General features: G+C 44.5%; 1 protein-coding gene across 2 annotated transcripts in view; it reads right to left on the bottom strand.

The window, feature by feature from the left end:
- Positions 1-16722, bottom strand: part of SLC6A4 (solute carrier family 6 member 4) — a 142389-nt gene that overhangs the window by 31361 nt on the left and 94306 nt on the right. For both annotated transcript variants that reach the window (XM_083172306.1, XM_083172305.1), the window contains exons 6-8: positions 11520-11654; positions 8982-9085; positions 7773-7900 (exon numbers count right to left, since the gene is read on the bottom strand). In XM_083172306.1, the coding sequence (XP_083028432.1) occupies positions 7773-7900; positions 8982-9085; positions 11520-11654 (367 nt within the window). The remainder of the gene's footprint in view (positions 1-7772; positions 7901-8981; positions 9086-11519; positions 11655-16722) is intronic.

Below are 16722 nucleotides of genomic sequence, written 5' to 3' on the forward strand. Positions count from 1 at the left end.
GGTCTAATTGTGAGAGTTAAGAAAGTGTGTGACACTTAAGAAAAGATAGACATGAACAATCCCTAGATAATACTGGGCCTGATTCTAAAGCGGACATGTATGTAGCCTGCTCGCTATCTTATGTCAATGCTAGTTATGCGTCTGTCTTCATGCTTTTCTGTCCACAGCCATCACCTTTAATATTGTCACTTACACCCACCCTATACTTGGTGCAAACAATATGTCAGAAACAGGCACCCTATCTGCATCGCCACACTACACAAGCACCCTTACGTGTAGTGTGCCTCCAATGACACTCCCACCAGCAGGGCCTGATAAATCAATAAGCTGACTAGGCTGCAGCCTAGGGAGCCAGGACTGGGGGGAGCACCTTGCATGTGATAACCAAGGAATAAAATGATGGCCTCATTTATTCCATGCTTGTTGGCTATCACCTGTCCTGATGTACTGTGAGGGGCAAACTTCTTAAGGTGACTGCCAGATAGCTGTGCCAATGTAACTTACTGATGGAACCATTACTTTATGTCCAAGTGTGCTACAGTGCCAGCTGGGCTGTTAAAAGCCAAAGTCTCCTTCACATGCCACAAGCATTAGATCCTACATGCCAGTTGTATAACCTTTGTTACAAGCACATGTGCAGTATGACTACCGAGTCCCTGAGTGCCCATAAACGTGTGTTTATGAACATTACAAGGGGAGCTACATGTGTATTAGTCTGGGGCACCTGGAACCTGTAATCAGGCCTTGCTCACCAGACACTCCGTCATTATACGGATCGGGTCTGTATGACTGCATTGTCACTGTTCAGTTTCCCCTCAAAACACCCATCTCACAGAAAGAGTCATCTTTCAACATATCAATCAGCCTGTTCGCTCATTCAGTTTCTGCACGCCATTATGAGACTGCTATGGTGACTCCTATTTCACTTTTAGCGCCCCTTTAAATAATAAATCATTGCTGACAAGTAACAGTAAAGAAGTCGTTTCATACAGATGACTCACACAGGGTCAGAGGTGGCACTGAAGGCTTGTTTACAAATCATACAGAAATTAAAAAGTATTTCTTAATAGGCCAATTGTGGAGACATTTGCTGTCCAGGGAATTAATTTAGGATGTGGCTGTCCTCATTAAGGACGCTGAGGGCTGGGTGTTTACAGCAGCTTCCTGTGTCAGCCAGATATATGAAATAGTTTGCAGCTCACTGACTGATTTGATGATCAGCGACTTTGACAGTGAAATGTGCAGACTAAGCTATCGCTGCTCTCTATGCTTGGGACAATACATAGGACTCAGTCTGCTGTTCCCTGACAAATCGAATTCATCAATTAAAACATGGGAAAACAGTAGTGCGCAATTATCTCCTAAAGTAATACATGATTATGTCATGACAGTAATGCATAACTGTATCTTGAACATGGGAAAGCAGATTTTTTTTCCCGTTGCCCATGAAGAGGTGAGTTAATGCTTGAGGCCTTGCACAGATTGGCAGCCTGGAGTGGCACAATAAGGTGTACACATCTGCCAGCATCTCTGTGTATCCTCAGAGCTTATAGAGATTCTGGTATATACACAGAGAAGGCAATCTCACAGATTCATTATGTGCTTTCTGGAAATATATGTTACACCAAGAGTCAGGCTGGGCAGAGTAAGGCCATGTACACACCAGGATGGTAGCCAATCATCACGATGGTTGCATACCCTCCAACATGACCCATTCCATTAGGTACAAAATGCTCTGTTCCTGGACTTCCCCGCCAGTGGCAGTTGCAGATGTGAGGCTGCAGCACAGTCCAATATTCAAAGAGGGGAGCCACACCTACTGCCACCCCAAACATCACTGCCCTGGACTCACTGACAGTTGATGTGACAGTTGATGTGACCCCCCTCTTTGAATTTTGGACTGTGCAGGAGCCCCACCTCTGTAATTGCCACTGGTAAGGAAGTCCAGGAACAGAGCATTTTGTACCTAATGGAATGGGTCATGTTGGAGGGTATGTGGTTGTGGGAATTCCCTTCTGCCCAGACCATCTGAGATTTTTCAGTATCAATTGATGCTCCACCCACATTATAGCTGCACCCACAATATCCACAGTGAGGGGTGCTAAAATCTATATTTGCTTACCCCAAAACTTAGGCTCGGGCCAGCCCTGTCCGCACCTGGCAATGTAATGAATTATGGGGCGATTCCTTGTACCATCCTTCACTACACTGCACAGCACTGCATATAATATAGTGTAGTCTGGTTATCAGTGTATCATGGCTAACCATAAGAGATCATGGGGGAAATTTACTAAAATGGGAATAAGACATCACATGTGGTGTTGCTATGGGCAACCAATCAGATCATGTCTACTATCTTCTAGAGCAGGGCTGGGCAACACCGGCCCTCCAGATGTTGATGAACTACACATCCCAGCATGCCTTGCATCAGTTTCAGCATGGCCACATAGGAAAATGAATGCAAAGCATCCTGGGGTGTTAGTTCATTAACATCTGGAGGGCCGGTGTTGCCCAGCCCTGTTCTAGAGGATGCTAAATTAATAAGAAGTAGATTCTGATTGGTTGCCCATAGCAACATCACATGTGAATTCTTATTCTCATCTTAGTAAATTTCCCCCCATATGTCAGGGATTTTCAATTTAGTTTTAGTCTTAAGGACCATACACACTAGAACATTATCTTTCGAATCTGGCTGATTAGAATGAAAATCTGGAACTTTTTGGGAGCAAATGACATTCCGTCAACCCTTTGCACACAAATCTCTACTCACACTCCCCTCCTTTACTATAGATCTAAGAATTGAGTTTGGTTGCTCAATTGCTCCTTAATGAGAAATTAGGCACCACTAATTTACTTATAAAAGTTCTTCCACCGATATCAATTTGTCACAAATCTGTAGTTCCCAGATACATCAATCTGAAATGCTGAATAGTGAATATGGTTACATCAGCCATCACTCATGTTAAATACACTACATCTCCGCCACTACAAAGGGGAATCAGAGCCCTTAAATTCTCTTGATGACTATACTATAAGCAATTAAGAATATTCAAACAATAATATTACACCTATGTAGCATAGACCTTTCCTGCAGGCTTATAGGTTAATGGAAAGACCTTTTGAAATCATACAAAGATTAACGATTATCTAATCTAAAATCAAATTATATCCAATGCTTAAACAAAAATGAAAAAAAAAAATAAAATAAATAAAAATGATGTTAATAAAGGATAAAAAAAAATCAGAATTGTTAACAAGCAATAGGTCTAGGTGTCACGTTCTGGGAGGTAGATGGATTTGAAGAGAGTTCAGAACTACTACAGACTCCGAAACTTCTGGATAAAACGAGATGGTTTAATGAAGTTCCTTCTCACGAAGAAATAACAAGAAGAATAAAGAAGAAGAATTATATTGTGAAGAAAAATTATTTGTCCCATACATGCGTCTTTGAAATTGGACTCTGGAAAAGAACAATTCTACAGTGCCAAATATTTGTCCTTGGAGCTTGACTTTGCAAAATGAGGAAGAAATTAAAAATAATACTGCAGAACCAAATACTCGCATTTGGAGCTGGTACACAAGAAGAAATACTGAAAAAGATGATGGATTTAATGGAGAAGATTCGGAGGAATGGAAATCGACACTCTTTGTTGGAGAAAGAGACTGACTGGATTGGACTCCGACTGATTAGTTCAGAAGGAAGCCGCTGGGGAAAGGTGGCGACAGAGAGCGCTACCCAGAGGAATGGATTGGAATGGAGGCAGATTGGGATGTGACTAGAGCAATTGTACAAGGGGAGACCCAGAACCAGGAGCACTGTGGAAGAACACAGAAGATTTCCCAAATGAGCACAACAGCTGGCTGTGAATGTCTTTCACAGCTAGAACAAACCCTTTTTATACCTAAGGTATGCTGTAATTGGCTGCTGCTACCAAGGAGGTTAGAGAATCCGGACAGACCTGTGTGGTATCCCTTCTTGGCCTCTTGGAGATCCCCACTCTGCATGTGACTTCCGCCCAGGACACCACCTGCAGCTGCACTCATTGCCCACTGAGAGTCCCTGAAGCCGCAAGAGTGGAGACCCATCACAGTGCACAGACGGGCAAGGGACGGACACCCTGCATGCTGTGGCATAGCATAGGAACATAAGAAACATCTAGTACACCCTAGTTTGGCAGATGATTTTATAGGCCAGTGGTTCCCAACCTTTTTTCTCTCCCGTACCCCTTGATTAGACTTTTAATTTATAAGTACCCCTCCTCTCAATTTGAAATTTCCACAGTACTTATGAGTGGAAGTGAGCAGTATGCGGAGTAGCCGTGGACTAGTATATGGTCAGGAATCAAGTCCGAATTTGTCTGGCCGCTCTGGCTGTGTATGGTCTCCAGAGTTCACGCTAATGCCTTTAGAATTAATGCTTCTTCCACCCATGTCAGTGTGGGGCAGATGTTCACAGGTAGCTCTCAGTGAATTGCTGGTTGGGCAAAAGCACCAGGAGACACTGATGACACTGCAGATGGGACTGGAAACGACACAACGTGGCTTGTTTCCATGTCAATGGTAGACTTCTTTTGCCATTGGGAGACTTTTTCTTCTTCCGCCATTACCAATATTATTTCCAAGTACCCCCAACTGGTCTGCAGAGTACCCCCAGGGGTACTAGTACCCCAGGTTGGGAACCACTGTTATAGGCAATAGACACAGAAATAGTTTATCACTGTATTCTAGGCCTGTGGTACTGGGGGTTTGGTTTTGCGCTCCACTCTTAATTGGTTCTGCGGTGCAGCAGATTCTGGGTTCTTCTGCCTTTAGATCCCGGGGTACTGGTATATGCAATTGTATTGAATTGCGCACTCGCTGTGTAGATACCTGTGTTGGACCTCTTATGTTGTAGTTGTGATTATACAAAACTTGTGGAAATGATGTAATGCACGCTTTTGTAATTAATAAACAAAATGCTTTATTTTGACATTTGAACATTGGGTGGTTGTCAAAAAAAGGGGAGAAAATAAGCTGGGTAAGTTTGGGATTGGGTAAGTCACAAGGACCTCCAATCTTGCAGATCTCACTGTGTGTCTTCTGCAGATTGGGTTGCGGTATTGTGTTTGGGCAGAAACCTCTGTGTTTTGGCAATGCACAGGGTTTGATTAATCAATGGGGCTGGGTGGGGTACGGTGGTGGGGGGGGCTGCTTGCAGCTGTGAATGGGCACTTGTAAGGCTGAGTGGCAGCGGAAGTTTCCTGTTTGATCAAAAGTTTTGGTGGTCAAGGAAAGTGTCCGGTGGTACCGGTGGGCTGGCGTCCCTTACCCTCCGGTGGTGCACCGTTCACTTACCCGATACCTGGTTCCGTTGCTTGCAGGGAGAGCTTGCCGCGTCTTTCCACGAGTCTTCACCGGCGTCCTCACTTGGTGCGATAGCCGACAGTCTGGTCCGCACCGCTGATGCAGTCGTTCGCGTCACTTCCGGGTTCGGCTGGAAAGCGTTACCCGGGGTGACGGAGGTCCTGCAGCGGCGCGCGCTCGACTCCTTGCGGAGGAGACTTTGGGGTGGCTGTATGGGTGCAGGGCTTGTGTCCTATTGTTCCCTGGGTGCAGGGAATGTGTGTATTCTAGGCCTGTCAGTCTGGGCTGGACCAGTGCTGGCAGGTGCCCCTCCTCCTCAAGTCCTATAAGAAGGCAAAATCAGGCTTTGGTTTTCTTGTGTGGATGTAGAGTGGCCCATTACTATGCACATAGTTGTCTTGCTGGGGGCAGGATAGGGGTCATGCAGTTCCACACAACTTCAATGAATTTCTACCTCCCTACCTGCATAAACAACTGGGGGAGGTTATAAATGTTTGACAGACTACTGAACATATTGATACTTGTGTACTAGCACGGTGCCCCGATAATTAGTCACCCAATTTTTTAATCGCATCGCAATCCATAAACCCGATGGCATGCGATACGATGCGATTTTAACGCATATGCGATATTAAATTGTATAAGCACCCTAACGGGTGCTTACAATGCTTAAATGCACCCCCACGCCACCCCCCAAGTATAAACGTGAACCCGAAGCGTGGCGAGCATAGCAAGCCCGCGAGGGGCGGCGGTACGCGTCCTACGACCTTTTCATACCCCCACTATCCACGTCGGCGTGGAGTTGAGTTTATAAAGCGCAGCGAGCCACCGAGCCCGAAGTGTGGCGAGCAGACGCGGATACCTTTGAAGCCCGCGAGGGGACGCGGATACCTGTGAAGGTATCCGCGTCCCCTCGCGGGGCTTGCCACGCTTCGGGCTCGGTGGCTCGCCACACTTTCTAAAATCGACTCCACGCCGACGTGGATAGTGGGGGTATGAAAAGGTCGTAGGACACGTACCGCCACCCCTCGCGGGCACGCAGCGCTCACCACGCTTCGGGTTCACGTTTATACTTGGGGGGTGGCGTGGGGGTGCATTTAAATTTATAATCGCATCCCATTGCATTGTATGCCATATACAATGGCATACAATTTAAAAATTGTATGCCATTGTACAACATCGGCCGATATCGCATCGCATCGCATGCGATATGGTCTGCGATGCGATGGGCGCTGTGATAGTACACAAGTACCAACATATTTAATCTGGAGGCCATTTTTCTGGTGTTTTATGCATGTGTAGTGTTAAAATCACTAAAATATTTGCCATTGTGCCATAGACACACACATATACGCAGTAGACTCTGGCACAAGTCCACTTGTGTCCATTACCAACTGGAGAGGAGTGGACCTAGGAGATTGCATGCAGTCCCTGTCCCTGTAGGGGAATGGTCTAGCGAACTGGGCAAGCTTGACTGCAAGGAAGAAGGTGTACTCCATACCTCCCAACTGTCACGATTTTGGAGGGACAGTCCCGATTTTCGGGTCCTGTCCCGCTGTCCCACCCGCGGCAGGCATTGTCCCGCTGCGGGGGGGTGACAGTTGGGAGACCCCCAATGTAGTAGAATAGACGCATGCGCACAGCGTCTATTCTCGTATGAAAATGAGGTCGCGGCTAATTAGCATAAGCCACGCCCTCATTTGCATAAGCCCCGTCCCTTTTCGGGCGCTTCGCCGCGCGAGTGTCCCTATTTCATAAAGACAGAAGTTGGGAGGTATGGTACTCCAATCAACAAGTGTGGATATCTATGTCAAATTATGTTGTGGAGGTGCTCCCTGGGAGTGTGGTAACCATGTGTAAAGAGATTATACAAGAGAGGATAAAAAAAAAAGATCTCCCTTGGCAGGGCACTAGCCTTCTAATAAGTGTGGTATAGTAGTTAAAAATATAACTACTAAAATAACTTTTATTAATACATTAATATTGGTCTGTAGAAGTCAGACAAAAAAAAGAACATGAAGAAAAGAACAAACGGACAACAATATTAATTACCGCTATATTATAATATTAAAGCTTGATTCTATTCTTTATTATTATTATAATATAGTGGTAATTAATATTGTCGTCCGTTTGTTCTTTTTTTAATGTTGTTTGTCTTTTTTTGTCTGACTTCTACAGACCAATATTAATGTATTAATAAAAGTTATTTTGATACTACTATATCACACTTATTAGAAGGCTAGTGCCCTACCCAGGGAGAATTTTTTCTTATCCTCTCTTGGATAATCTTTTTACACACACACACTGAATACGCCCGTACTTCTACCTATCATTTATCTAGAATAATCTGTAAAATGACGAAGCTATTTGGTTGCACTGAGTGACTTTTATTAACAATTACATTACATAACTTTAGACACATATCCTACCTGTATCTTTGGCTACTTCTGAGACATCCAGGTTTCTCATTTCAGCCATGTATCCCAAAACGGTAAATATAACAAAGCCAGACATAAAACTAGTCAGACAGTTCACAGTGCTGGTCACCAATGCATCTCTGTAACATAAAGACAAACACATACAAAATGTTACAATGATCCAAAATTACATTTTAAGATGAAAAATTCAGTCCTGTACCTTTAACAGACCATGGGGTAAATTTACAAAGATAGGAGTTGTATTGAAGATGGGATGTTGCCAGTGGTGTAGCTAAAAGTTTTGCGCCCCCTACCAAAATTTCGGCAGCGCCCCCCCCCCCCCTCACATTTAAACCCTCCCCCCCGCAAAGTAAAGTTAACCCCCCCCCCCCCGCCTTTCCCCTCCAAAAGCCGCTGTAGCAGGTTACCACACCTTGTCTGCAGTACCGGCTCCCCTGTCCGCTCCTGGCTCCAGCGTCTGATGAAAACCAACCATCCCAAAATGTCTGCCCCATACAGCAGACAGTTTTCTGCTGTATGGGGGCGGGCATTTTGTGATGGTCCATTTAGATTAGAAGCAGAAGCCAGGAGGGGACAGGGGAGCCGGGACTGCAGACAAATTTTCTGCGGGTCCCGGGCACCGCCCACAGACGTGGCAGGTGAGCTCCCGGTAGACGGCAGCGGCATTAGTTACTCCACTGTATGTTGCCCCTATGAACCAATCAGATTCTATCTATTATCACTACACATCCCAGCATGCTTTGCCTTAGTTTTGCTATTTGGCCATGCTGAAAGTGATGCAAGACAAGCTGGCATGTGTAGTTCATCAACAGCTGGAGGGACGCTTATTGCCCACCCCTGTTCTAGACTGGGCAAAATAAATAAGAAGTAGAATCTAATTGGTTGTTATGGGCAACATCCCATCTTCAATAGAATTCCCATCTTAGTAAATTTACCCCCTTTTATTTAATCACAGATTATATAAGGCAGGCATGTCCAAACTATGGCCCTCCAGTTGTTATGAAGCTACACATCCCAGCATGCCTTGCCATAGTTTTAGCATTCCCTAATAGCAAAACTGTGGCAAGGCATGATGGGACTTGTAGTTTCACAACAGCTGGAGGGCCATAGTTTGGACATGCATGATATAAGGGCTCTGCTAACTGAGAGGTGCAGGGATTGATTCGTAAGACTACAAATAAAAAAAATGTTAATACTAACTGGTAGCAGTTGTTGTGAAATTTATTGTAGCTAGCAAATGCTAGTAACACACCGAACCCTGGGCCCAGCGAGAAAAATATCTGTGCTGCCGCATCCACCCACACCTGTAGGGAAATAAAACAACAATAAAAAAAATGATGCACCTTATTTAACGGTAATGGTAATGTTGAACAATACCGATATTTGTCCAGTATAAACACAAATAATCAGGTCAAAGTGAAAACTTAAATTGTCTTAATAAATGACTAATCCACATTTAACATAAACATCCATTATATCTCTATGCCACACTACTGGCTGTTTCACAGGATTAGTAAGGTTGAACAATACTTACTACATACAGAGTGGCAGCAGACATGTTGGAGCCCATCACAGAGTAGATCGCAAAAGTAGGTGACATTTGGCACCTTGGCAAAACCATTTTGCACTGCAGGGTGGGGGCATTGGAATAATTTGACATGATCTGGATAGTTTTAGAGTTGGGAGGACCATGCACACAAGACCAAACTTTGTTGAATGCTGGCACCCTAGAGCATCAACATTTTTTAGGGGAACACTAGGCCAAAAGTTTCATATTGTTAAATTTAAAACATACATATTAAATAAAGTATGCTTACCTGTCACCTTTAGGTTCAGTTATGTGGTGGTAGACATTGTTGTGGTTCTAATTGTCAACATATTTTATGATTGGCAGCCACCAGCACTGGTTTTGCTTATCAATTTGACCATAAATAATTTGGTTTGGCCCTGAACCCAAAACACCCTTGTTTCTTGTGGCACCTCAGGGTTCCTAGGCCCAGTTTGGAAATCACGGCAATAGACAATACTTTGTACGAATGGCCAATTAGGAATGGCAAAACTTTCAAATCATACACAGTATATACACTATCACTCGCTTCCATGAGTCGTTCATCGCGTCTTTAGGTCGGGCCTACATGCTGCTCAATCCGAGGATCTTCGCAAAGACAGTATACTCCTGGATGTGGTTACTGACAATATAACTTGCAAGATTGCACAGTGTGTATGTACTATATCATTTGTCTGGATGTTCAAGGGATATCATGGATGACATTGCATCATTTTAATTTCATCTAGTGTATCAACAGCTTCAGTGCAAATTCCAAAGATGTTCTTGGAATGTAGTGTGGTTGAAATTCAGTTCTCACTTTAATCTAGAAACCACTGACCTATAGGGCATGCTATAGTTACTGTACAACTTAAAATGCAAATATGTGGTGGAGGTTTATTGTTGTACATCGTGGGCATGTAGGTAATAGAGTGTTGGGGGACTTGTAATAGTGTTGGAGAGAACACTGCCTGCCTGGTCTGCCCAATGCGGTAAAAGGTAATGATACAACTCTGAGTAAAACAAAGCAGGTGTTTGCAGCCGGTGGGCAGACTTATATCCAAATCTAAATTAGGACCAATGGATGCAAACTACCATCTCTACTTCTAAACATCAACACACATGTTAAAATCTGCAATCTAGCCCATAGGCTTCTATGAGCTACAGTAACACCATCTTTAGATGGAGTTAGTAGCGGAGGCCAAGATCTGGAATACATAATAAATTTCAACAAACCCAATTTTGTGACGGATTTTCCAATAATAAATAAAAATTGACACTTCAGTATTATGCCATACAGTTCACCAATTATAAATGACTAAAGGCAACATTAAAATCTTCTCTTATGACACATGAAAGATACCCTTGACTCTTATTTTAGGGTCATATAGTAGAAGCATGTTCTATACTAATTACAGTAATAATTACCACATAATCAAATACTGTAAATGACAAGAGGTGTTGAAAGACAAAGTCATCTCAATAATCCTTTTGTGAAAAAAAACAACAATTATTGGATGTCAGAATATGATTATCAAATTTAATATAACTTTAAATACACCTCATATTTTGCTTATATGATACTAAAAAGCTGTACCAATCATAACTGATCATTTATTATCTTACAAATTGTGCTGTTCATGTATGCAATGTAGTTTCAAAACTTCGAATGATGACATGTAGAAGGTGATCATATCTACCAATAATCTTCCACCTATTATTTAGCTAGTACATTCCAAAAAATGATAGGTGAAAGCTGATTGGTAGCTATGGGTTATTTCTTCATCTGTCCTCTTTAGCACATTTTATACATCTCCTCTTCAGTGGTGTACTAGGGGTTTGCGGCCCAAACAGGGTGACACCAACTGAGGGTGTGACTTCAGATACGGTAAGATTCTCTGAGGGCAGCCCGAAACATGCTAGGCATTTTCTTAGGCTGATGAAAACAGGGGTGGTGCAGAAAGGCCAGGCCTGTCCTGAGGCCATGCCCCCATGTGTCACAGGTTGCACTGGTTGACACCAGCCAACTGCTTCCCATAAGTTAGTACAAACTGTGAACTTGGAGTACTGACAAATAGGAATGCCTGATAGAAGGTGAATAATTCTCACTCTCATGGTGCTAGAATTTGCTATGTAGATTTGTACTATGTTATTGATTGTTCACTTTTTTTCTACAAAAGGTTTATTCTTACCTCAGTGGTCAACAACTTGTTCCAATCAGGCTTCAGGTAGAATATAACTCCCCTCCAGGCACCAGGGAGAGTTGCCCCTCGTATTAATAGTAATGTAAGCACAATGTATGGAAATGTTGCAGTAACCCACACCACCTGTGAAGACATTTACAGTTATCACTGACAGAACTTTTCAAATTTGGAATTATATTTGATTCTGAAAATATCAGCAATAGAGGGGGAAATTTACCAATATGAAAAACCTAGTTTTTCGTATTGGTATTTCCCCTACGACTGCATACGACTGTTTCAGTCGTATGCAAAGTCGTGTTCCGGAGGGGAATGTACAAAGCAGTCATATACGACTACTTTGTAACCCACCGATGTCGTAGGAATTCGTATTAGCTGGCCATATATACGGCCGCTAATACGAATTCGTACAGGCAGTCTGCACGGATCAGTCAGATCCGTGCAGGCTGCAAGGTGTAAAAAAAAATAGAAAAATTAAATAAATAAATAAAAAAAACAGCGTGGGGTCCCCCCCACAGCTGTAACCAGCACCAGGCTGAAGGAGCCGGGCCGGTAATTAAAAATCAGGGAACCCGACAAATAGGGGTTCCCCGATTTTTAACAACCAGCCCCAGGCTCCAGGTCCGGGGCTGGTTCCCAAAATACGGGGGACAAAATGACTAGGGGTCCCCTGTATTGTAAGAACCAGCCCCAGGCCAAACCAGCCAGCAGGGTAATGCCACAGCCGGGGGACACTTATGATATAAGGTCCCGCGGCCAAAACATTAACCCTACCGACCAGTCAGCCTGGCCAGGGGCCCTGGGGGAGTGGGGACCCCCCCAATGAAGGGGTCCCCCCCCTCCAGGACTTACCGCACCAGGCTGAAGCCTGGTGCTGTCCTCGATGCCCCTGGGCGGTGGGCATCGAGCTGATTCTGGTGAAAAAATAGAATAATCTATTGTCTAATACTGGGGCACTATGAGTCCCAGCAAGCCTCCCCCGCAAGCTGGGACTTGGAGAACCACAAGTCCCAGCCTGCGGGGCATTAAAGGGCCTGCTGGGTCTTGTAGTTCCACAGTATTAAAAATAGTAAAATAAAACACACTGACACACACTTAAAATAAAACTTTAATACATACAAAGCCCTTACATACTGATACTTACTTATCTTCATCCCGTAGGTAGCCCTTGTCCTGATGTCCTGCAGTCCTGTGTCGGCGTTCTTCTTCATGTCGACGTCGCTGTCGGCTATGGCGTCGGCGTCCTGAGTCCGACGAAATCCATGGAGGAAGCTGTGGAAGGAAACCATACTCACCTGTCCCAGGGCGACGTAGTCCAGGTAAGGGTCTTTGCAAAAAAACAAACCGACACGCGAAACCAGCCGGACAGCAGAGAGCCGCACGTTGTTTGTGTACATCGTGCGGCTCCGCCTCCCGAATGCCGCTATTGGCCGCCTTGCGGCCTAGCGGCCAATCAGGAGCCTCTAGGCCGCAAGGCGGCCAATAGCGGCATTCGGGAGGCGGAGCCGCACAATGTACACAAACACCGTGCGGCTCTCTGCTGTCCGGCTGGTTTCGCGTGTCGGTTTGTTTTTTTGCAAAGACCCTTACCTGGACTACGTCGCCCTGGGACAGGTGAGTATGGTTTCCTTCCACAGCTTCCTCCATGAATTTCGTCGGACTCCGGAAGCCGACGCCATTTCCGACAGCGACGTCGACATGAAGAAGAACGCCGACACAGGACTGCAGGACATCAGGACCAGGGCTACCTACGGGATGAAGATAAGTAAGTATCAGTATGTAAGGGCTTTGTATGTATTAAAGTTTTATTTTAAGTGTGTGTCAGTGTGTTTTATTTTACTATTTTTAATACTGTGGAACTACAAGACCCAGCAGGCCCTTTAATGCCCCGCAGGCTGGGACTTGTGGTTCTCTAAGTCCCAGCTTGCGGGGGAGGCTTGCTGGGACTCATAGTGCCCCAGTATTAGACAATAGATTATTCTATTTTTTACACCAGAATCAGCCGCATCAGGGGCATCGAGGACAGCACCAGGCTTCAGCCTGGTCAGGTAAGTCCTGGAGGGGGGGGACCCCTTCATTGGGGGGGTCCCCACTCCCCTAGGGCCCCTGGCCAGGCTGACTGGTCGGTAGGATTAATGTTTTGGTCGCGGGACCTTATATAATAAGTGTCCCCCGTCTGTGGCATTACCCTGCTGGCTGGTTTGGCCTGGGGCTGGTTCTTAAAATACGGGGGACTCCTAGTCATTTTGTCCCTCGTATTTTGGGAACCAGCCCCGGACCTGGAGCCTGGGGCTGGCTGTTAAAAATCGGGGAACCCCTATTTGTCGGGTTCCCTGAATTTTAATTACCGGCCCCGTCAGCCTGGTGCTGGTTACAGCTGTGGGGGGGACCCCACGGCGATTTTTTTTTTCAATTTTTTTTTTTTTTCAATTTTTTTACACTAAAGCCTGCACGGATCGCAAATACGACAGGGAAAGCAAGGTGTATTTTCCTGTCGTATTTGCGTGGGTGATTTACACCACTTAGCAGCCGTATTATCAGTACGGCTGCTTAGTAAATCAGGAATCACCATTCTTTTGAATGGTGATTTTTGTCGTATTCTATCGATGGTGTAGACCAGTGATTTTCAACCTTTTTACCTTGCGGCACACTAAATAAGATTTCAAAATTGCCAAGGCACACAATGAGATTCCCACAGGGCAAAACATATTGGCCCCCACAGGAAAAAAACAAACCTATTGCCCCCATATAAAAAATGAATCACACTGGTCCCCACAGGTAACACAAATAAAATACATTGGCCCTTTAAATGAAAAGAGACCAGTAAATAACACTTGAACTGGTGGTGGCTGTAAACTAGTTTGGGCATCTCAAGATCTGGTGGCACACTTGAGAACAGCTTAAGGCACACTAGTGTGCCACGGCACAGTGGTTGAAAAACACTGGTGTAGACATTAGTATTTGTAAATACAAATACGAATGTTCCATCTTTAGGAATACGAATTGTTGTATTTTCGGGATTGTAAATCCCGAAAATACAAATGTGTAAAATATAGGTGTATTTCTGACTAGGAATACACCTATTTTTTACGAATCCATTTTGGTAAATTTCCCCCAGAGTCCTAGTCTGATAGAATCTGTATTACAGGCAGTTTACTGTATGTATTATATACAGGAGTGATAGTCTCTACACAAATAATAATCATTAAAACCAATAGTCATTGTGTGCACTAGTGCTGAGTTCCTCAATAAAAACACCCATGAGTACATTGATGTTAGCAGCAGGGCCAGATTAACAATCGGCCTGATGGAGCTGGAGCTCCAGGCCTACTCTCCAAATAGGCCAATTTTGAAGCTGAAGGCCAGTGCTTTCTAATGAGCCCAGCCCCGCCTCCGTAGCCCCCCGGGAACCGGAGTTACCGCCAGGCAAACCTGGAATGTTTTCCCCATAGGATAACATGGGACCCGCTAATTCCGACCTCCACCCAGTTCCAATGGCTGCCAGTTCCCCCTCCGGCATCACAGAAGCATGAGGTTTATCTCAGTGGAACCCAAATCGCTGGGCCTTCAATCTGATACCTGGTCCATATGCGTTCATTGGTTCTAAAGATATTGCGGGTAAACCAATTTTTTTTTTCTCTGGAACCAAATGGCCCAGTTTCACGGGACCAAAATCATTTGAAGCCTACATGTAAATGGGTCAGTTGGTTCTGACGATATAGCTGGTTGTTTAAAGGGGGGCGGGGGTAGTTTTCTCTCCCCCTCATACCAGAAAATGTAGGGACTAGGCTGGTGTAAAAGGGGCCAGTCCGGGAATGTCCCTGCATGATCCTGGGACCATATTCCCGGGTAAGTCCCTGCATTTTCTGGTGTGAAAGGGGTATTATTTCAAATAGCCGGGACATGCAGTGCTCTGCCCAGCTGTCAATGGCTGTCATTTCTGCCCGGCGGCAGCTGTCCCCCAGTTACCACGAGCATGTATTCCCCCTTGGCAATGAGCATGTAATCCCACATGGCAACGAGCATGGAACCCCTGGCAATGAGCATGGAACCCCTGGCAATGAACATGGAACCCCTGGCAATGAACATGTAGGTAAGCAACACTTATGTAGCATAATTTTTAATAGGCATTATGGTGTTTGGCATAATACGTAATGGAGATTATGGTGTGTGGTTTAACATGGAATGGGCATTATGGTGTACATTTTTAATGTGCGCCTTTGGCGCGCAATGCCCCTATTTATGAAGCATATTGTGCATTATTGCTCAATCTGTTTGGTATAATAGTGTTTATTTTGGCTCAATCCATGTGGCAAAATGTGAATTTTGCCTTAATATGTGTGGCATAATGTGAATTTTGACTCAATCGGTGTGAATTTTGGCTCATTGCAAGCGCAACGGAATATGCTGCGCTATATAAGAAACTGTTAATAAATAAATAATAAATAAATGAATGTGGCACAATGTGTAAGAGGCAAGTACTGTATAAGGGGATTACTATTGTGTTGCATGATTTGTATAAGGGGTACATGGTGTGGTAAATTTAGGTGACCACATAAAAGGTGCTGAAATGTTGTCTACCAAGTTTCGGCTTTCAGTATTTTTTTTATGACTGTAGTGCCGCCTCACCCCGCAATTATCTTCGGACATCGGCATCCTGTGGGTGCACCTTTGGAGTGCACCCGCCAATATATCTCCCTGCATTTTTCTTATGCCAGCCCCCTGGCTTTTCCAGGTATATATAATTAGTTGAAAGTATTTACACAAATAGAGACACAGCAGACCACTCAACCAGAGCAGACCACACAACCAGAACACTGGTCCCGCCCCCCACATTATTAGGTGCTGGCCACAACCCGTATTATTGCGCATAATAGGCCCTTGATAATTTTCAGCTCCAGGCCCATTTAGACCTTAATCTGGCTCTGGTTAGCAGTATAATATATCCATTTGAATATTGCTGTTAAATACATGGGCCATGTATTTAAGGCTTAGATCACATATAGAATACACTAGGCAATTTTGTTCACAATATTGCTCCGAATGGGCTTTCTGAGTGATATTGTTCATGGTATCCTCTAATGCAGTGGTAGCCAACCCTAGCCCTCGAGAGCTACCAACAGTGCACATTTTCCAGACAACCTAGCTGCTGCACAGCTGCACTCATTAATCACTGACACATTTTAAAAGATAC

Source organism: Crinia signifera, chromosome 2 (assembly GCF_055691185.1).
Source record: "Crinia signifera chromosome 2, ASM5569118v1, whole genome shotgun sequence".
NCBI classification, from domain to species: domain Eukaryota; kingdom Metazoa; phylum Chordata; class Amphibia; order Anura; family Myobatrachidae; genus Crinia; species Crinia signifera.